The sequence below is a fragment of the Antechinus flavipes genome, chromosome 1, assembly GCF_016432865.1.
Source record: "Antechinus flavipes isolate AdamAnt ecotype Samford, QLD, Australia chromosome 1, AdamAnt_v2, whole genome shotgun sequence".
In the NCBI taxonomy this organism is placed as follows: domain Eukaryota; kingdom Metazoa; phylum Chordata; class Mammalia; order Dasyuromorphia; family Dasyuridae; genus Antechinus; species Antechinus flavipes.
Window position 1 is genome coordinate 106,679,315 of NC_067398.1, and position 22,137 is coordinate 106,701,451.

General features: G+C 33.4%; 1 protein-coding gene across 18 annotated transcripts in view; it reads left to right on the forward strand.

The window, feature by feature from the left end:
• The window catches only part of PTPRD (protein tyrosine phosphatase receptor type D), a 2,844,105-nt gene that overhangs the window by 2,492,804 nt on the left and 329,164 nt on the right, over positions 1–22,137 (forward strand). For all 18 annotated transcript variants that reach the window (XM_051987498.1, XM_051987402.1, XM_051987374.1 and 15 more), the window contains one exon: positions 14,381–14,526. In XM_051987498.1, the coding sequence (XP_051843458.1) occupies positions 14,381–14,526 (146 nt within the window). The remainder of the gene's footprint in view (positions 1–14,380; positions 14,527–22,137) is intronic.

Consider the following 22,137-nt stretch of genomic DNA (forward strand, 5'->3'; position numbering starts at 1 on the left):
CTAAAATAAGTGTCCTAATAATTTGTCATGAAACCAACTTAAATTGTTCTGATATTGCCTGCAACAGCTTAAATTGGAGAAAGCCACAGCAAGAAATGTTTCAGTTTATTTCTACTTGCCGGCTAAGCATATTGGTAAACAGTGTAATTAAAAGCTCATTTGCAAGTTTTTCACAGAGGTTCTTTCGATGTGGGTAAACCCTCTAAAATCCTTTGTTTTCCCACTTGATAATATGAGTTGTAAATTAGGAAAAGGAAAAAAAATAAGGTCCTTGGCAAATGGCAGCCTTCTCTGTCTATGCTGCTTTGGAATGCCTGCCATGTTCCTAGGGCTCAGATAATGTGTTTCTCTAGAAACATGCATAATCGGCAACGAAATGAGCTGGGACCAGGGTCTGCACAGCCCAGGGATACAAATTAAGCACTTGATATTTTAAAATTAGACCAACTGAACAGTGTTGTTCACGTATTCCAGGCGTACTGCCTGACTTACTTATAGAGGTTCAAGTGTCAGTTTATTTCACTTATCAAGAGAGGCGGAATGAATGCTTATCTGGATAATCTGATGCTGTTCAGAAACTGGAACAGAAGGACCGGCCAGAGCTTAAATCATTTCAGGAGGAAGTGGATAAGAGTGTCTTTCTGCTGACGGTTATCTAAATTTGTAGCTTGTACATGCGGGTATATTCATGCATGTACTTTCATGAGTGTTTTCCTCAGCACAGCACAAAAAAAAAGTGCTAAGTTTTTGGTTTTTTTTTTTTTTCCTTTGGATTTAATGTGCCTTCATGGAATTAGTAATATGAGTTATTTACTGGAGAGAATTTTTAAAAATTAAAAATGCAAATGAAAATCATATTATTGGATTATGTTTTCTCTCTAGGGGCCAATTTATTAAAGTTCCCTTTAGAGTTCATTTCCATCTACAAACTCAAGAATATTGTAGTAGTCTCTGTTCCTAAGTTGGATACCAATGTCAACTTGAGTTCTCTCTTTGTTGTACATGACAGTTCATGCCCCCTGGATGCTCATCTATTATTTCATTGTAGTTACTTATTTGAATATGATTTCACAGCCTAACATGAGATCTGTTATCATGCATTTGATATTTTATGCCCCAAATAGAACAGAGAGGAGAACATTCATTTGGGAGGATGGCAATCCAGTGTTTGAGATGCTGAATTTGGCAATAAGTCCCTACAATTTAAAGCTTAAAGGACCATGTTGAGAATTTTTCCATTTCTATCTCTTCTATAGAGTAGAAAATACTCTGTGAATTTCTAGTGATGACTGTCAGAGTTATTCAATAAAATAAGGAAGCAAACTTGTAAATATATATACACACACACATACACACAACACACACATATATATGTATGTATATACATTTTAGTTTTCTACATAAAGTTAAGGGACCTGATAGCTGCACACGTTTGAGTCAGAATCTCAGTAAATATTCCAAGTCATTTCTTAATACATTTTTGATTTTGAGATTTGAGGAAAAAGCAAATGCTTTTCTTTTAAGAACATGCATACTGAATGAAACACATCCAAAATGCCATTAAAGATGCTTGTGGTTTTTAATATATACATACATATATTTTTATATATAATAAATATGTACATATGACATATATAAACATATATACATAATATGTACATGTATGCATCTATTCTTTTAATTTATGAAATGTGCATGCTAGATGGGTCTCAGTAGGCTGGATACTTTAAACATCTATCTTTGTTTTTAAACACAAATGTTGTCCTGATGATGCTACATGGCTGTGAATCTTGGAATGTTACCATCTTCAAAGAACCAAAGTAGTGAATGTCCCACAAGGCAATGGAGGAACACATGGTGGGCACAAATAGGCTGAAGCAAATCTCCTGTTTTAGTTTACAAGATGCTGAAACAAGCTCAGTATATTTTCAATGTTTCCTTGCAAGAATTGGTTTAAAGAATTTCATCCAGGAAATTGGGGCTGGTTGTGTCATTTGAAAGGGAGATAAGAGATGTGTGGGCAGTCCACATCTTGTACTGGTACTCACATGTTAAATAGTCTGAATGAGATAGTACATTGGACATGAACTGTCCAAGGCACAAAAATTAGGGGAGAATTGTAATTTGTACTAGTAGGTACTGACATAATAGAACCTTTGAAGAATTCATAGCTTACATATTCATATCACTTTGCATCTTACAAAAGACACTTCACAATTACCCCATGAGATATAGTTAGTTAACAGGTATTTTTAACCCTATTTTACTGAGGAAGAAATATGTGCAAGTGACATGACAAGTACAGCAAAGCAAAACCAGACATATACTTTGGGGCAAGGCCCTCTGATTCCAGTTCATTGTGAATCTGTTTTCTAATTGATTATTTTTATAAAATGTTTTGTAATTTCCAAAGTTTAGCATAAGTCTAGCATAATGGAAAGATCCTAAATTTCTGGTCAAGTATTTCAAGCACTTTCCTTTTTTTTTCCTCAATAGTATTTTATTTTTCCAAATACATGTAAAAATAGTTTCAAACTTCATTTTATAAGACTTTGTCTTCCAAATTTTTCTCCTTCCTTTCTTCCTCCTCCCCCTCCCCAAGACAGCAAGCAATTTGATAGAGGTTAAATACGTGCTATCCTTTTAAACATATTTCACTTTGTCATGTTGTACAAGAAAAATCAGACCCAAAAAAATGAGAAAGAAAAACAAAAACAAATAAGCAAAAAGGTCAAAATGCTATTCTTCAATTCACATTGTCTCTATAATTCTCTTGTTGATCGTCATTGGTATTTTCCCTCTTAAGTCTAATGGAATTGCCTTAAATCATTGCATTATTGAGAAGAGCCAACTCCATCACAGTTGATCATTACATAATCTTGTTTCTGTATACAGTACTCTCCTGGTTCTGTTCATTTCATTCAGCATCAATTCATAAATTTCCAGGCTTTTCTGAAATCACCTCCCTCATTATTTCTTGCCCTTAAAGAATTTATATTTTAATATTGGAAGACAATACAAAAATAAAAACTAAAAAATGAGTGGAGAGCAGGTGACTTACCTGTTTTAGGGGCCTGGAATCAAACAAAGATACATGGCCATGGCTGGAAAATGAAAAATGGAGCCACCTGGAAAAGTCAGATTCTAATTCTTTCTAAAGGAAGTCTTGGTGAGGAGGGTCATACTCTATCCTCCAATCCTCTAGTTAGAGAGGAAATTAAAAACATGTTGAGCATCAAAATCTGAGCCAGTAAGCATGATGATGAGATTTAAGGTTATCTGCTTCTTCCAGATGGGGTGTCATGGCATCACTTCCCTGATGTCATGGTCCTTTTTGAGAATGAAGGACAAACAACAACGTTTTCTGTAGAGTCCAACTAAACAAAACTACTGATAGAAAGTAGAAAGTAAGCATGTCAATTTTATGTCAAGTATCATAACTTTACATTGAAATAACATTTTTACCCTACTTTTTTTTTGTTTTCTTTGCCTTGTAGATAAAAATAAATATGCATTGTGATGCAACTTATTCTCTGAAGTATTTTTAAATTCAAGTTTTCTAGCATTAACTACTACTAAACTGAACTATAAAATAATTAACAGTAGCAAAGCTGACCTTGAAAATGAGAATTATGTATATTGAAAATGTTTGAACAATGAAATTTTGATCCAGAATTCATGAATAAGTTGTTCTTCAGCCCTAGAATCTGTTCCTATCTCTCAGTATTTCTAGTTTTCTTAATGCTTAAGAAAAGGAAATAGACGGAGATGCGTATTTATTAAGCACAGTGAGATAGACATGGCTAAGTTCTTTATTTAATCCTCATAGTTTTTATTTATTTAAGTTCATTATTTAATCCTCATAATGATCTTGGGAGGTAGGTACAATTATGATCCACATTTTACAGTGGAGGAAACAGAAGCATCCATAGGTTAAAGTGACTTGTCCAGAATCATCCAAGTAGCAAGTGAGGCTAGATTCTACCTCAGGTTTTCCTTACTACAGTCCCAGTACTTTCTCAACTGCTCACCTATCTCCTTTTCTTATATTAGATATTAGTGCTCCACCCTTCTCTTTCTCAAAATATATTGTACACCCTTTAATCAACTAGGTATTAATTATCTTCTTTGTATCAAGTTCTAAGTACTGAAGATAAAAATAAAAAAGCTCCTGTATCCTGAGTTTAGAACATATTCAGATAAATAAATAGTACAGTATATAGAAAAAGTAAATACAAAGTATGTGATAGAGATAGAGAGAGGGTAATATTAGGTTTATTGAGAATGAGCTCTTAAAGAAAATAGTACAAGGACTTAGAAGAACCTAAAAAGAAAGATAGATATTGTATTTCTCAAGTTCTGGAGAAGAATCTTAAGGGCAAAGACTTTCATGTTGTCTTCTGTATCCTTGGTGTCTTGCCTATAGTAAGTACTTAATAAATGAGATTTGAATTGAATCATATGAACTTTTCTCAAAATTATTCAGCTGAAAATGTTCCTCTCTTTCATTGTACATCCCAAAAGCACTACTCATTGTTGTGCTAAGGTAATGAGCTTTAAAGAGTGGTCTTACCATGATGCCTGCAGATTTCTTGCCAGCTTGGTTGTCACAACATCCATTTCTATAGAAACATTTGATGAATCTAAATAATCTGTGGGATTTTTTATCTAAAATAATTTACATATGATAAAATCCACCATATGCTCCATCTAGCAGCAGCAACATTTTTGTCTGTCTCATGACACAGTGAACACATACATTTTTGTTATCACTATAAGTAAATTGTGTAACTACTTTCTCTTCCAAAGGTTTTGTAGCCTAAATACAAATATGGGTTGTGGTTTACTGAAAAGATTTCTGTGTTTGGAATCAGTAGACCTGAGTTTGAATCCTCCGTTTGCCTTATATTGCTTCTGTGACCTACCTCCCCTTTGGTCCTCAGCTTTCTATCTATTGGGTTGAGTGAAGTTTTAAACTAAGTAATCCCTAAGGTTACTGCCATCTATAGATCCATTATTATAATTATGTTATATACAAAATTTCTGAAAAGCTGGTAATGTTACTGTCTTTTCCAATTCTGATAATACCTTTGCAGTTGCTGTAATTCAGGTTATGTTCAAACAAGGAGAAAAAAAAAAGGATATTTCTTTAATTATATAAATACTATTAAGCTTATTCAACCTAGAAAATGCTTCCCACTACCCTACAGTTATCTCAAATATACTTGTCCTGTTCATCGTTATTAATATTTTGTGTTTTTATTAAGCAGTATGAGTATTAGTATTTTAAAAGTCACTTTGGAAAGGTGTTTCTTTGTTTTTTTTTAACTATCCTCCCCCATTAAACTTACTTTCTTGTCCTTTTTGAAATAAGAAACCAATTAACTTTTCTGCATGATCCAATTTGCAGGTACATGGTAAGCACAGGTTAGAATTAAGGAAAAATGATTACTTATAATGATGATCAGCGTAACTGATGTGATAAATTATGATTAATGAGTAAATTAGCAGCAAAGGATGTAAATGAGTCAGCTTTGAAAGCCAGATCTACCAAAAGGATGTTGAAGGATCTGTAAGACTGCTTTTTGTCAAATACTGTGGCTGTGTTTAATGGCCTTTTGAGTATATTACCATTTAGAGGAAATATAAAATAGCCAATAAATCTTATGTCATTTGGCTGCATCTCTACTCTATGAGAGTGGGAAATTGTATGTAATACGTGGCTATTCATCTGTTTCTGCATAAGGACTTTCATCACTCTATTGAATGTAAACTGGTGCATAGTCTGTGTATTTTGAATGTATAAATAGCTAGCAAGAAAACCCCAGGGCTTGAAGTGAAAACTGAAGAGTGAATGACTAAATAGCACTCCTAGTTACATATTTTCATTAAGAATGCATGAGTCTGCCATAAGGAATAGGAAGAGCAAATTCATAGATTGTATCTAAGGCTGAATTTGAACCATTTAAGTTCCCTTGCTGAAATTTCACATCTGTAAACACAGAATCTGTGACTATCATAGATCCCAGTTAGATGGTGATTTCTATCAATAGCTTAAAAAAAAATTATAGTCTGGTGGATTATTAGATGTCCCATTCCTTATCCTCAATTTGTGTCTCTTCTCTCTCTCTCTCTCTCTCTCTCTCTCTCTCTCTCTCTCTCGTTTTCTGTAACCCTGGATTATTAGAAATGTGCCACTGGAAAGGAAATTTTAGTAAACCCAGATAGCAAGCAGGAAAGGCTTCTTGTATGAATATCTTTATGTAATTTGTTTGTGTTGTCCAAAGAGTAGCCCAAATTCAAAAATATATTCATAAGTTCAGAGAGATGCTTAGCACTCAAGAGAACTATTTGATAATGGATTTTTGTTTTTGTTTTTGTTTTAAGTCATAGCACCTAATGAAACAAGGCATAAATTCACCTCATATCAGCAAATATTTTTTAAGTGTTTACTATATGCCAAGCAGCGTACTAAACACTCAGCATTTGAAGAAAGGCCAAGATGGTCCCTATGCTCATGGAGCTCACATTTCATTTGAGAGAACTATACACATACAATTATGTAATGCAAAATGTATACAATATAAATGGAAAGTATCTGAATCCAGAAAAAGAACTAAAAAGACTGAGTATAAATCAACACATGCTATGTTCATTTTTCTTTCTGTTTCTTTTGTCTCTCCCATGGTTTTTCACTTTTGCTCTGATTTTTTTTCTCCCAATATGATTCATAAAATAATGTGTATTAATTTTTTTAAAATTAAATGGAAAATAATCTCAGAAGAAAGGTAGCAACATTAAGGATGATGGGAGAAAGGAAAAGCATCTTGCAGAAAGTATCCTTAGAGACTATGTAATTTTTTCTTTTATCAGTGAGGATACTGAGGAATAGAAGGGCATAGTTACTTGTCTAGGGTTTCCCTCAAATAACTTGAAGTCACTCTTAATTCTTAATCTGATGCCAAATCCTGATATGAGACAAAGTTTTTGCTTTATTGCTCTTCACTCTTCAGCATCAGGACTAGGACAAACTAATGTATTGTAGCATGGGTCATCCTATAATCCTCATGTGGTCAGTGGATAAGATCTTTATTATAGGATTTGCTTATCAAGCTATTAAACATACTGGAGAGTTTAGTAGAGGAGAGAACTCACATTTCCAATAGTATTATCTCACTTAAAATATGCTAAGAAATATGTACATGAGTTCTATACTAAACTCGTGGAAATTTAAATCTACTGCTTTTCAAATAGATGAATGATAACAGATTGGTGGTCTGTTGTCACAAAAGATTGTAAAGGGTTGGGTGGAGCCCCTGAAGAAGATTTAAGGGAGGCCATTCACAGGAATTAGACAAATGAAAAGATATGAGTCTCAGTTAACACCACTGAAAGAAGTAACCCACCTGTTAAGGTCATACACCCATCCATTCAAACATTGAAATGAGATAAGAGTTGCAAGGTGTTGGTTAGAAGGGAAACAGACTGGTTGAGAGATTGTTGAAAGACAAGTTTGGAGGCTATTGACAGTTGTCTAAGTTACATGTAAGGTGATTCCAGGACCAAACAACTGTCCCTGCTGTAGGGATTGTTCAAGAATTTTCACTTTGGAGAGGTAGCCTATATATATGCATAAGAGCAGAATGCCTACAGTAAACGTTGTATTGGAAAGAACAACTGGACTGACTAGGAGTCTTAATTACCAGTTACTAGCTGTGTAACCTTATGTTAACCTTTCTTATCTAAAAAATCAGAATAAATAATACTGGCCCTACCTACTTCACAAATGGCTGTGAAGACAGTACTTTATAAAGTATAAATCACTGTATAAGCATGTGATACGCTATGAGTGTCCATTACAGTATTTAATAATGCTTCTAGGAGAAAATGCTGACTTCTAAGTGAACATTTGGCATACAGCCTTATCATAAATTCAGAGATATTTGTATATTCTCATGAGTATTAAAAATCCTAAAAGTGTCAATAACAGGGCACATAGTAGGCACATAATTAATGTTTTTTTTTTTACCTTAGTTGAATAGGTGCAGATGTTCTTGTTCTCTCTCTCTCTCTCTTTCTCTCTCTCTTGCTTTTTTCGCTTCTCTCGCTTCTTTTGCTTCTCTCTCTCTCTCATTCTCTCACTTTTATCCCTCTCCATGGTACTATGATTAAACCTTTCTCTTTGCAAATTTAAATTATTTTCTTATGACAAATATCCCCTTTAAAAACAAATTGCACTATTTAAAGAAATGTTAATCAGCTAAAAGAAACAAAGCCAATTAGTTACAGACTGTTAGTTTTGTTCCCCACGCTCCATATTTCCTGATGTCCACAGATGCATCTTATTCATTAGAATTACATTAGACAAATGAAATGCTTGTTCTTTCTTTTCATCTTTTCATCCTATGATCTTTGGTATGATTTAATTTTAAGACATACCAGTGGCAGGGATGTTTAAGAGAAGATAGCACTTCAAAATGCTCCTGATAATATGCCACACCTCTTTTTCCATGGTTGAATGGTATTTATAGAATTTAAAATCCTTACACATTGATCTCTAGGCTTGTTTAATGAAGTGCATGGTCTAGGTGTTTTGTTTGTATGTGTGTGTGTGTGTTTAAGCTCAACTCAGCAGTTTGGCAAGGAAGGTTGTAAATACTTTGCTGATCCTGAATCGACTCTGCCCTAACATTAGTAAGAACTATGGCATTCCAATAATTGTATTTACCATTAGAGAGCCTGAACTGAGGTCTAGTTTGACACCTCTCTTGTCCCCCCCAAAATCAGCTTCAAATGATATGGATATCTCATGGGATGCTTTAATGAAAATCCTTTAAACAGCGCATGTTTTCTACAAAAGTTATGGGTAGGATAACTTGCTCCAATGGCAGTCGGTCACATTTTGGAACTGCTTTAAGCTTTATGAAGTCCTTTCTTCACAGCTATGCTCTGAGGTGATTATCCACTGGTTCTTTACTAGATACATGCAGAGAATGTGGAGTCCTTGAAAACAGACAGCTTCATGTGACCCAGGAGTTCTGGAATTACAGCCATGCTTCTTCCCTGACTCATATGCATGTTTAGTCTCTCATCTTTCCATTTAGAAAATAGACTTTCAGGGCTTGAGAGTAATTTGACCTCTTCAGCGCTCTGCATTAGTTCAATAAAATATCATACTACTCACTTGTCAGACCTGCCTTGAGAATAGATACATTTTGCAAAGCTTAGAGTTGGTAGCTACAGGCTGATAACAAAGACAGTTAACTGTACTATATGAGAACAGAAGGGCACCTATTGGACTCCTGGGGTCTGAGAAGTTGGAGCTCTTTCATTTTCTGCCCTTCATGACCTCTCTTCTCATATCATACTAGGCTGTCCACTGATCATTTCATCATTTTGGTCAAGACTGAGGGTTTTGAGCATTTAGCCCTGAAATTAATGTCTGATTCCCAAATAGATTTCTTTAATGTTTATTGTTTCTCCGATTCTTGCCCTTTCTTTCCATCTCTAGGCTATTTCTGTTTCTCTTTTCCATAGTATTTCACAGAACATTTAGATCCAAAATATAGATAGCTTTTCATTTTCCACATTGAGATTATAAAGGAAATCATATATTGTATTTTTTGCCATCCTTTCCCTGATTTTACTCCAGCCTTTCCCAGTGCCTAAAGTGGTAGATGGTAGATGGTGTGGTCAAGGTTGAGGCACTTTATGCTTAACAAATCTGGAATTTTTAACTCTTTTTCAAAGAGAAAAGACATCATATATTGTTATTTATTCTGGTGGGTAAGAATAAGGAGGGAACTCTTTTTTTGGAACTTTCTTAATTTTGGTTTTGTTTGGGGGTTTTTGCAAGGTATTTGGGGTTAAGTTACTTACCCAAATTACTCTGGGCATTCTGACTCTGCAATTGAACTCAGGTCCTCCTGATTCCGGGGCTGGTACTCTATCCATTTTGCCACCTAAGTGCCCTTACTTTTCTTTAAGACTTCTGATACAGTTCAGAGTGCTGGTCTTGTAGTCAAGAAGTTCTGGGTTCATAACTTTCTTTTCACAATGATTAGCTGTGTAACTTAGTCTTTCTAAGTATCTACCTCATTGAGGTTATTATGAAGTTCATATGAGAAAATAAAGGTAAAACACTTCATAAAAATAGAGTATACTAGACAGCTATTATTTTCATTTACTTTTTAACTGATTTTTGTTTTATTTATTTCTTTGTTTGTTTGTAAAAAGCAATTGGGGTTGAGTGACTTGCCAAGGGTCACACCACACAGTTAGTAAATATTAAATGTCTGAGTCTAGATTTGAGCTCTGGTCCTCCAGACTTCAAGTCCAGTACTCTATCCACTGTGCTATCTAACTACCTCTTAGTTTTTATTTTTAGCAAATGTTTAGTAAGTAGTTGGTTTGGATCTTTTTTCTTTGTATTAATTTGATATCTTCGGTATTCCACAAGTTATTTCCTAATTATCTTTACACTTAGGACATAAAAAAATCTAACAAAAGCAAATATCTTAATGGATCATTTATTTTTTTTTCTGCCTAGCCATTAAATATATGAATGTGCGAGGGATGTGTCATTGATCCTCTTCAAAAATGAAGGACAAACAACAATTAATTTCCTGACTTCTCTTCGTTTTTGATGTTTCTTATAAGTGTAGTGGAAAAAATCAGCCAGCATAGAACCCACAAAGGGGAATGCTGGTATGCTGGTATAAAATTTTGGAGAAAGGTCAGGACTATAAATATAGATTTGAGAGAAAATCATGTAAGTTCGTTGATTGAAGCAGTGAGAATGACTGAGATCACCAGGTTAGAGAGTGTTCTGTGAGAAGATAATAGGTCCAAGGACCAAGCTTTAGAGGAGACCAACATTTAAAAGAAAAAATTAGGAAGAGAAACCATCAAAAGTGGCATAAAAGGAGCAATTAGACTAATGGGAGGGAAAACAATAGCAATGGCTTTCCTTGGAAGCACTGGAAGGAAAAAGTTTTAAAGGTGATGGTGGTCACTTCATATAGAAAAGTTAAAATAGTTGTGGGTAGAGGAAAACCCAGATTTTCTGACTAAAAGATTATTAGTTATTGTCAAAGGAGCAATCCAGCAAAGTACTAGGAAGAAAAACCAAATAGCAACAAGTTTAAGAAAGAATGAGGAGTAGAGAAGTAGAAGTACATTAATGTTCTGGCTTCTCTATCATTTTACTCTTTGGAGAAAATTTAGTGGGAGAGTTCAACTCAAGTTGGGGTCTTGAAAAGCGATTAAAAATTAGAATGGCTTGTCTCTAAATCTTGGCTACACCATCCACCCATCTGTCATTAAGGCATTGGGAAAGGCAGGAGGAGAAAACAAGAAAAGCTATCTAAGGATGGCAAAAATAGTGGCTATAAGAAATGAAGTTTCGTATATATAATATATACATATTTTGTTTTTAAAGAGGACTCTCTAGGAATTTTAAATACATGATTATACTTTAGATTTGGGCATTGACAAGTAAATATTAGTCACCAATTTTCAGTGAATGCAAAAGTGAAATAAAGGCCAGAAAAATATATGACATTATTTTGCCACAGAATTTTTAGAAATTAGGCATCTGTATACAAAATTTCTCATGCTTATCCCTTCTTCTTATTGCCTTTTGTCCCTTAAGCTGCATTATTATCTAGAAATCTTAGGAGGGGAACCAAAGGCAAACTTATTTGAATTGGTCTTGAAAAGGAATCAGTTTAATTGAGGGCCACTTTCTTTTCTTAAGTTTCTGTCCTTTGCTAAGGAGGTCTGAGTTTTTTCCCTTCTCAACAGCACAGAGATCTTTAATTGATTAATGTTGATAATAAAAAAGTCAATACATCTGATCCTTATAACAACTCTGTGAGATAAGTGTCCTTATTGTGCTTATTTTATGTATGAGGAGACTTACGCAAATGGATATTAGTGACTTTGCCTAGAAAACACATAGATAACTAAATATCTGAAGTTGAATCTGAATTCAGATCATCCAAGATGCCAAATTCAACATTCTATCCACTGTGCTACTAAGATGTCTGTAAAGCATTGCAGGGATAGTTTGGGAGTTCTCAATGTAATAAACTAACAAGGATTTATTAAGATGTCATGCCAGGGTAACTCTTTTTTAAAACATATTTCCTAAACTGTTAAGTCAGAGGAATCTCTTTTTTTTTTTTGACATAGTATACTTTAATTTTAGGAAGACTCTTAATGAACTATCTTATAGTATCATTGTGGACAAGAGAGAAAAATAAAAACTAAATGATAACAGTGGATTTTGAACTAGTTAAACACATGGCTCAAAACATATTAATTAAATCTTTGGTGTCAAACTGAACAGAGGTTTCTGGTGGAATATGCAGGACTCTTTTCTTCATTGTTTTCTGATCAATTTTGTCATCACTAGCTTGGGCAAAAGTATAGATAGCATGCTAATCAGTTTTGGAAATAACAGGAACCTGAGACAGATGTTTAATATGTTGTTTAAATGATTAAATATCTTCAAAGATTTTTGTATGTTAAAATAGTTGACTGGAGTTAATAAGGCATAATTTAATAATGATCAATGCAATGTCCTTCAGTTGGGTGGAAAAAAAATTCAACTTCATGTGCACTCAGTATGAATCAACCATATAACATTATTCAAAACAACCATGACTTATTTGCATTTATAGAGATATAGTATCCAGAATAAAGCAGGTATCTTAATCAGTCATGAGCAGAATGTCATGTTAGGTCTCTGTACCATGCGTTATTAAAATCTGTGCAAAGTACATCTCCAAAGGAGGGGAACCAAAGGCAAACTTATTCGAATTCATCCTAACTGCAATCAATAAAATATATATATGTATATATATATAATTAATTTGATGTTTTTAACCTAGAGGAGACAGAAAAAAGATGATTGGTCTTATCATCTATTTGAAGATCTGTAATGTGAAAGTATCATATTTGTTCTATTTGGTTCCAAAAGATAGTACCAGAACCAATAATGAGAAGGGGGAAAAAATCCAACTTTCAGACATTCAGAGTTATCTAAAAGTAGAATGGTAGCTTTGGTAAATCATGGATTTCTCATCATCTAGGTGATTAAGAAAGAGATAAATTGACATCTGTCAAGTTTATGGTAGACAGGAATTATACTTTAGATATAGGTGGGCTTAAATAGAACTGAGGTTCTATTCAAAATCCAAATTGTGTGATTGTGTTTTATTTTGTCTTTAACAGTGGATGCTCCTTCTAGGTCTCAAATTGATGATTTTATTTATGATTCCTGGAAAGTAGTGATGATCTTGAAATCACTCAGAATGATTATCAAGTCATTTTAAGATAGTTTTATTAGGAATCATAAAAATTATTAATCTTTCCTATCTTACTCTTATTCAATCATTGGTTTTGGCCATATACATAACAAAAATACTTAGAAAACTTTTTTTAAAAAATTAGATGCTAACAAAGACAATGGCTAAAAGAAGGGGAAAAAAAGCTAATCAGTCGAAATAAATGAAAACAATGGCAAAGTTTTACATGCATATATACATATGTATATATATATATAAAATATACATATGAATACATATATAACAGAGTGATGGCAAATCTTTAGAAACTTAAGAGGATTTTTAAATGTAAAAATACAATTTGATCTTTTGTTGGATCATTTTTTACACTTTTATATCTTTCCTTCTATTACAATATTTTTTAAAAACAACTAAACAAACTAAAACTGCAATTATTATCATCCATAAACTTTAAGATTTACTGACCTTTTCTTCTTTAGTGATTGGAGATTATGTTTCAGGTAAGGGAGTTTGTCATATATAGGAAAAGGGCATTTCTGCTACAGACTTCTTTCTGTTTCTAGTCAGACCTCCTAATTTGGCACTGTAATTTCTTGCCTCCTTAAAAATTGTCTTGAATTTATCTGAAATGTCACTAATTTTAATAGCTCAGAAGTAGTAAGACTGCTTTCTGGCCATGCCCTGATAGCAGCATCAAAGCAAGGAGCTAGAATTTTATTCACTTTGATTGATGAGCTCATTTTGGTACAGAGGACAAATTGGATTTTTTTATAATGGTGATAAAAATTAATGTGTGATGTTGCTATTCGGATGTTATTGGATCTCTGCCTTAATACAGATTTCAGCAATAAAAGCACTAACAGATATCTTGACCTGAAAGTTACCCCCTTACTCTTTGTAAACTACCCTCAAAGGTAACTTACTGCTTCCCAATTTTGTAGACTTTGTACTTTGTCCTTTGAAGGTTTGGGTTGATTTTTTTTTTTTTTTTTGAGGAGAGTGGGTGAGAGTAATAGAGATGATTGTGTCTAGCTTCCATCTTATGGTTCTTTATGTTCTTGTTTCAGCACCTCCACGATTTACTCGAACTCCCGTTGACCAGACAGGGGTCTCTGGAGGAGTCGCTTCATTCATTTGCCAAGCAACAGGAGACCCAAGACCGAAAATTGTCTGGAACAAAAAGGGAAAAAAAGTCAGCAACCAGAGATTTGAGGTATTAGGTCCATTGTTCTGTTCCTCTGGGAAAAGGAAAGAAAAAAAAAGGTCTTTTAAAAATTGGATTTGGTTTCTGCTTGCTCATTTTCTCCAAATGAAACAAGCCAGAGGTACCAAAGACCAAAAGACCTATGGGGAAGTTGTCTTTAATTGTTTGACCGGTGTGTTGGAATGAGCAATATGTCTAAGAATGGTAATACTCTGATAAAAATTTAGAGTATTGCTAATCAATAGTTTGGATGAAATAATTCTATTAAACATAATCTGTATAATTATGATTAATTAAATCATTTAAAACCATAATCAAGAAAAAGAATATAGACCATGAATTAAGCTGAGCAATGATTCCTAACTCCCTCTACCTCATCATATTTAATACCAACTTTCCAATTTGTCTTGAGAAGTCATTACCACTCCCTCTCCCTTTTCCTTTGTTTCCAGTTGTTCTATAGATCAATGGTTTCCATTTTTTCCTCCAACCTACTTTATCTGAAATAAACATGTAATGTTTTTAGGTTTCTAAGAAAGATTTTCATGGCAACTCCAACAAAACATGTAAAGAGGTAGAATAATACTTAGTAGGGAAAAATCATAAATCTGCAAAAGTCTTTAAAAATCTCTAGAGGTAAGTAAGCAAGGATTTCATTTTCATTATTTAAGATTTTATCCATTCTTTTAGTGTTTATTTTTTTCCCTTCAGAATCATCCCACCTACAACTTCTCTGAGGTGGCTGTGGAATCAAGCTTGCAGTTTTGGCAAAGGTGCTAGTGTTCTCAGTCCATTTTAGAACCTAGTTGCCTTATTGTGTTAGGTACTACTGTGGGGAAGATACTTCTCTATGTGACTTCTAAAAAAATCCCTCCCATGAACTTGAGAGTATTTTCCAGTCACTAATTTTATGGATGGTTTGGAAATTATATATTGGAAGACTCTATGCGTGATTCTTGCCTTCTCAGCCTTATCTCGTATGACTTCCCTCTAGATATTCTATCCTTCAGGTAAACTAAAATGTTTTTTTCTACTGAGCATGTGGTTTACCTCACCTATCTACTGTACTTCTCCATTTTTGCTTACATTCTTCTTTTTACCTTGAAGGTTCTTCCTCCCCTCTTCACCCATTGAACTCCTGGTCTTCCTCCTTTTAAAATGTAAATTAAATTTATCTACTCAGTGAAGTTTTCCTGATGCCCTCTTAGATCTCACATACTATTTCATTTTGTGCCTTTTTGATAAATCTCTCTCAAATTTAGTTTATCATATTTATGTTGCATCACTTATTAAATTGCTAATTCCTTGAAGTTGAGAACCATGTCTTATGTTTTATCTCATCTAGCACTAAGCAAAGGACTATATGTATAGTGGACACTCAATAAATGTATAGTATTGACTTGATTTTATCTAGTTCCTATATGTCCTCATTAGACCTTTAAGATTGTCTGAGTCAAATTTTATTTCTTATCATAAACTATCATTTAGGGGCTATCTCCCCTTCTAGTAGCAATCTGCACTCAACAACACCTAGAGCTTATCATAGATACACACACACACATACACACACACGTATATGAATATATAGTTCTTTCCATGGATTACAATAGACTGAGATTACTTCCTGTACACAATTGGGAGACATTATGGCTTTGGACAAGTCATTTAAGATTTTTTGTGGATCTCAGTTTCTTCTTCTTTAAAATGAAGAGGATGATATTTAAGGTTCTCTCAATTCTAACATTCTAAAATCTCTAGCTTCTGGTCTGATCAATGATTCTAGAGATATACTCATTAAAAAATCTAAGATGACAGCTTAGTGAGTGCTCTTTCGTGGCCTATTTGACCTACTTTCTGGTTAGCTTTGATGACTCATCTTTTCAAATGAATGGTCTTTTTAAAAATCCTGTCTTTGTAGAGTTGTAGTAGAAAAATTATGTGTGTGTGTGTGTGTGTAAATACATATACATACATATATAGTAATACAAGCATATCTAAAGGAAAGAAATAAATCTAATGTTTGGAAAAAGTCATAAGTTAGAACTTGTTATTACCAAAAGAAAAAAATTCAAACAAGAAAATATTAATAACTACCAATCCATACCAGCCTTCTTTCTCATCTCTATAAAATTTATATGAGTTTAATCTATATACACACACATTGACAGTATCTTTAGTGAAGGTATAACAAGGCTTTTGCAAATAATGATCTATAATATAGTACTTTTACAGATAAATAAATTATGAAAACACCGAGAATACAAAATCCTACTATTTATATTATTTTATTATAAAAAAGCATTTGATTTAATAAAACCAAAACATTCCTTTAAAGTCTCTCCAGCAAAATATATGCATATTTCAGTGAAGTAACAGCCATTTATTGAATACTTGCTTAAGTGCCGTGTACTATTATAGGTGATTGGAATACAAATACAGAAGTAAAACCTTCCTTGTTCTCAATGATCTCATAGGCTATTAGATGTTAGAATCTTGCAAGATTCCTCGAAAGAAATAACAATGAGGACTACTTGGTTCACTGTCTCTCTGATTGTTAGTATCAAGTAAGGCATAAAACCAGAAGATATATTTATTTTTCATCATAATGGAAGATGGGTCGAAATGGAAGAAAGCTACTCTATAATAGTTCCCCAGATACCCCTGTTTGCCAATTACATTGCCCACAGCATTACAGAATCTACCTGATAAACTTCACAAGCTCTCAAACTTGATAAATTGCATAAACTCAGCCTAATCTACAGGATACTCAAGTAAATGAAGAATTGTCATTGTCTTGAGAATGATATGCAGTTGCATTGACAATCCATAGATCTGGTCTAACAACATGTAAAAGTAGGACAGAAACTGAAAATGAACAATTATCTGGGTTACCTTTGGGGAATTATGGTCATTAAAAAGAACCCCAAGCTTTTCCTTAAAACAAAAATTCATCTTTTTTTAACATCAATATTCTTCCAGTGAAGCTGTATGGTTATTGTTATAGAGCACTATCGTGTTTAAAAAATTAAATTTAAATTGCCAGTCTCTCAGAGGATCTTGAAAAAACACATTGTAGTTATAAGTAGGTTGAGACTGTTGAAGAATTATACTAGAAGTGTAAAAAAAGTCATCAAATATAAATGACAGCAAAAGGAGGTGGACTGATCATGTAGTATGAACATGAGATAAGTGTTTCACAGTCCATTTGCTCTGTTTGTATTGACACAGTGCAGAAAGACCTGGAAGAAGGCCTTGAGCAAACTGTATGGACAACTTCTGACCTCATTCTTTTCATGGAGGATTTCAGCAAAGTTAGAGACAAGAGTCATCCAAGACAAGGAGGCATTTGAGGAAGTACTCACATGGGATCACAGATCCTTTGAATTACTAAAGTAGTCTTAATAGACTCTTTTTGCCACCAGTAAAACAAGAGTAATCTTGTGACAGTCTTAACTGAAGAATTTCCATACTAGGAGAAATTTATGGTTAAAAATAGGTCTTTAACTGCACTTTTAAAATTAATTATTCCTACCTACTTCTACACAGAACCACACAGTTTCAATATAGATACTAATAGTTTACTTCTTACATAATGGGAAATGGAAATCTCTGTTCTGATATAAAAATAATAAATATTAAAATATCTTCACAGGATTTTCCAAATTACCTATATGACTGTGTTTCTAATGAAATGGAATTTCTTTTTAAATTATCTAAAAATGTTTTCTACTTTTTGTGAAGACATGAAAGGGATATTTTGTTTCTTGTGTACATCCCAGTGATTTTTGCATACATAATTGAATTTTATATATGTATAGGTGTATGTATACACATACATATAATATATATTCCTTTTAAAATATACTCTAACATTGCTTGATAATGAACTTGGCTTTATTGCAAGAACTTTTGTGACAAAAATTAAATGATAGCAATATGGCTATAAGAGTTGACTAACTCTCAAAGTGAAAGTGTAACTAACTTTCCCTCAGTGCATACTTCTATAATGAGAGTTACATAGACACCTCCAGAATAAATTAATTTTTAGAACTATCCTTGAATTACAATATAGAATATATGGTTGAGGAATAATAAGAATTAAGATTTCATATATATATATGTATATATATATATGTGTGTGTGTGTTTATATACATATATGTGCATATACACATACACACACATAAACAATATGTGATATTTCCTCCCCAGATATTCCATGCTGGATTTGTCACATTATTTAGTAGCAAAATCATCAAAGTCCAAATATATGAAAAGAATTATAAAAGTTTTTGTCTGTTCATAGTAAATTGATAAAAAATTAAAAATCTCATTACAAATGTTAAGCACTTAAAGCAATAGCTTGCTTTGTAAGATATAGATTGGTTCTGTTTCATATAAAAATGAAACCACATATTAAGATATTCCTTTCCACCCTAAAGGGCATAATAGAGTCACACTAAATGTAGTACTTAATTAACGTTAGAAGCAAATAGAGACATTTGAAGAAACTGTGAACCTTTGGGCATCTTCCAGAACATTAAGGAGGAAGTAAGATGAAGTGGGCTTGTATGAAAAATAGCACTGAGGCCTTCTTTGACAAAGTCCTTTGAGAAAAAATGTATATATAGTTATTATAGCTGGAGAAAGTCAAGAAATTGAGCTGATTTCACTCACTATAAATTTCTTGTGCATGAATAACCTCAGCTGGGCTCTCATTGCTGCTCAGCAGTTCTCCTGTTCTACTCTTACTGACTCTTTCTCTTTCTTCACAGCAGCTATTTCAAAATTTTTCTTTTTATCCAAACACCTAATCATAACTTTACTCCTTATAAGTAACCTCCCACTTCTCTATGAAAATTGATGTGATACCACATCTCAAAATTTCTTGACATCATCACTAATATTTTTCTGTCTCTTTCCTTATCTCAGAGGAAGACATGATCCTATAAATACTAAATTCTCTGCCTATGTTTTGCATTCATTATTACCTCTTGCTTCATCCAGAAATTTATTCTAGTACTTATTTCTCTTTCAGGTATCTGGCCTTTTTCTGTTTACTATTTTTTTTTCTTCAGTCTGCATTCTAAAAGTTCTCCAATCATTTAAAAAAGAAAAAAAAAATTCCTTCCTTCTATTCTCTCATTGTTATGCTGTTTCTCTCTTCCCCTACACCATAGTTTCTTGGAAAAAAAAACTATATATACACAATTTCTCAAATTTCCTTTTGTCCATTCTTTCCACAGTCTCCTTGAAAAATCACCTTCATTCCACTCCTAATCATAATACATCATTGAGCCTCTTTCTTTCTTGACCTGTTGTAACATTTGATCCTGTTTATCTCTCTCAGTAGGGAAACTGTGTTAACAGGAAACAGTAACAGCAAATCTCTTCTCTGAGATGCTTGCTTCAACTACCTCTCAAACTAGTCTGTTTCCTTGCTAAATTGGTTACTTATTCACCTAAAAGTAGCTGAACCTGAAGTCAGGAAAATGAATACAAAATGAACCTTAGACATGAGCTGTGTAACTCAGCAAATTTCTTAACCTCTATTTGCCATGACTCTAAAATGGGAAGAGTAGTAGTAGCACTTACTTTACAGGATTGTTGATCAAGATCAAATGAGATGGTTTTTGTAAAGTGCTTAGCACTGTGTCTGGCACATAATAGACACTTAATTTTTATCTTTTTTCTCTCTTTCCTTATTCTCTTTTGATGCTTTAAGTTAGGTAACAGTTCCCCAGAGTGCTGTCCTGGGTGCTCTTCTATTGCTCTACTGTTCTTTGATCATTCTATTCTCTCTTTTAACTTCATTTCTTTCTCTATACCAATGAGTGCCAATCTATGTGACCAGTCTGGTCTATTTTTTTTTTAACTGTGTTCCAGTCCTCTCCCTGTCCTTGTCAGCAGGATATCTTCACCAGCCTCTCAAACTCTAACTGAGCTTCTTTTCTTTACCTCAAACCATTCTTTTCTCCTGTATATCCTGTTTCTGTTAGTGACAATAATATTCATTCAGTCCCCCGTGTTTGAAATATTGATATTATGTTCCTTCTTCTTTTTGCTTTTCATGGTCCTATTGAATCTGTCTGTGTATTATTTCTTGCTTCTGTCTACCCTTCACTTTCCACTTCTAGCACCTTCATACAGGCCATCATTGCCACCCACAGTTTCTTAACAAGCCCTCCCTCCTCTGAGGAGATTATGGCACCCTATTTGTACCTCACTTGATATTAACAGAAGTATTGAAGAAAGTTGATTTTGTTACTTCCTTAGAAATCTTAAGTTATTTTTAAATTTAGTAGGACATAAGTTTCTTGAGGACAAAAATGGTATCAGTTTTGTGTATGAATATATATATATATATATATATATATATATATATATATATATATATCTCAGTAGCTAACACAATACTTAACGCATAGTAAGCATTTAGTTATTTATTGATTTACACCAATATAAACTTTGTTGAAGAAGAGCCTATAAAGCAATGCTTTCCTCTATCAAATCAAATATTAATAGCATTTTTTCAAAAATAAAATAACAGATTATGAGGTATTATACTCTTTTACCCTTATTATTCATCTTCCACCAGAACTGCTTGATTGATTTTGTTTATAACCATTGAAACCAATCATTAACTCTAGCTTATGAAGTAGAGTCTAAAATTCCTAACATGGTATTCAAGAGATCCCATACTCTGACATCATCTTACCTGCCTAAAAGTATCCCACACTCTTTTCCTCTGCATACTCAGTACAGCAATAAGATTTATCCCAAAGTGGACCGGAATGCTTCATTATGGAGTAGATTTCTGTTCTTTGTAAGGCTTCAAGCAAAACTTGGATGACTTATGTGATTCAATGTACACTAATAAGTAGTTACAATGTACATAACCACTTGGATTATATGGTAAAAGAGATTCTTTTTTAGGTACAAATGTGACTTTGTTTCCCCTGAGGTGCCTTCCCACTTTGAGCTTACATTATTGATTCTGACCTATTTATCATTTCTCATCTATACTCTGTGCCTTCATCTTTATTGACTTTACTCATATTGATCCCTACGTTCATCTTTACCTCTTGAGTCTTTTACTATCCCCTAAAGCCCAATGTAAACGTATCTATTTTCTTCCTTGAAACCTCCCTGATACTTTCAATGAATAGTGATCTCTCTTACATTGTATTTTTCCTTCTTTATGCATTGATTCCATATTTTGTTATAATTATTTATATATCCCTTTATCAGAAAATAGTGGTCAGAGAATGCCCTCATAATCAGGGAGACATAGGCCTAGCTAGATTCCATCTCATTATCTCTCAGTGCCCCTACCTGGTTCTCTAAATCTCTAAAATGCAGAAGAGGTGCTATATACTTCCTAAGAAGTGAATGTTTCCTCATCTGGGAGTTGCCTAAAGCAGCAAAACTATAGATCCAGTTCCCCCTACCCTATTCCTCTAAAGACTGACTGTAATGTCTCTATCTTATCTAAAGATATTGTGCTTTCCCTGCATATATGCTTAATATATGTCTGTTTCATTTTGATTTGAATTTGGGTACTTCATAAATGTATTTATGAATTTTCTTAAAATTTGTTTCTTTCTTGGATTATACTTGT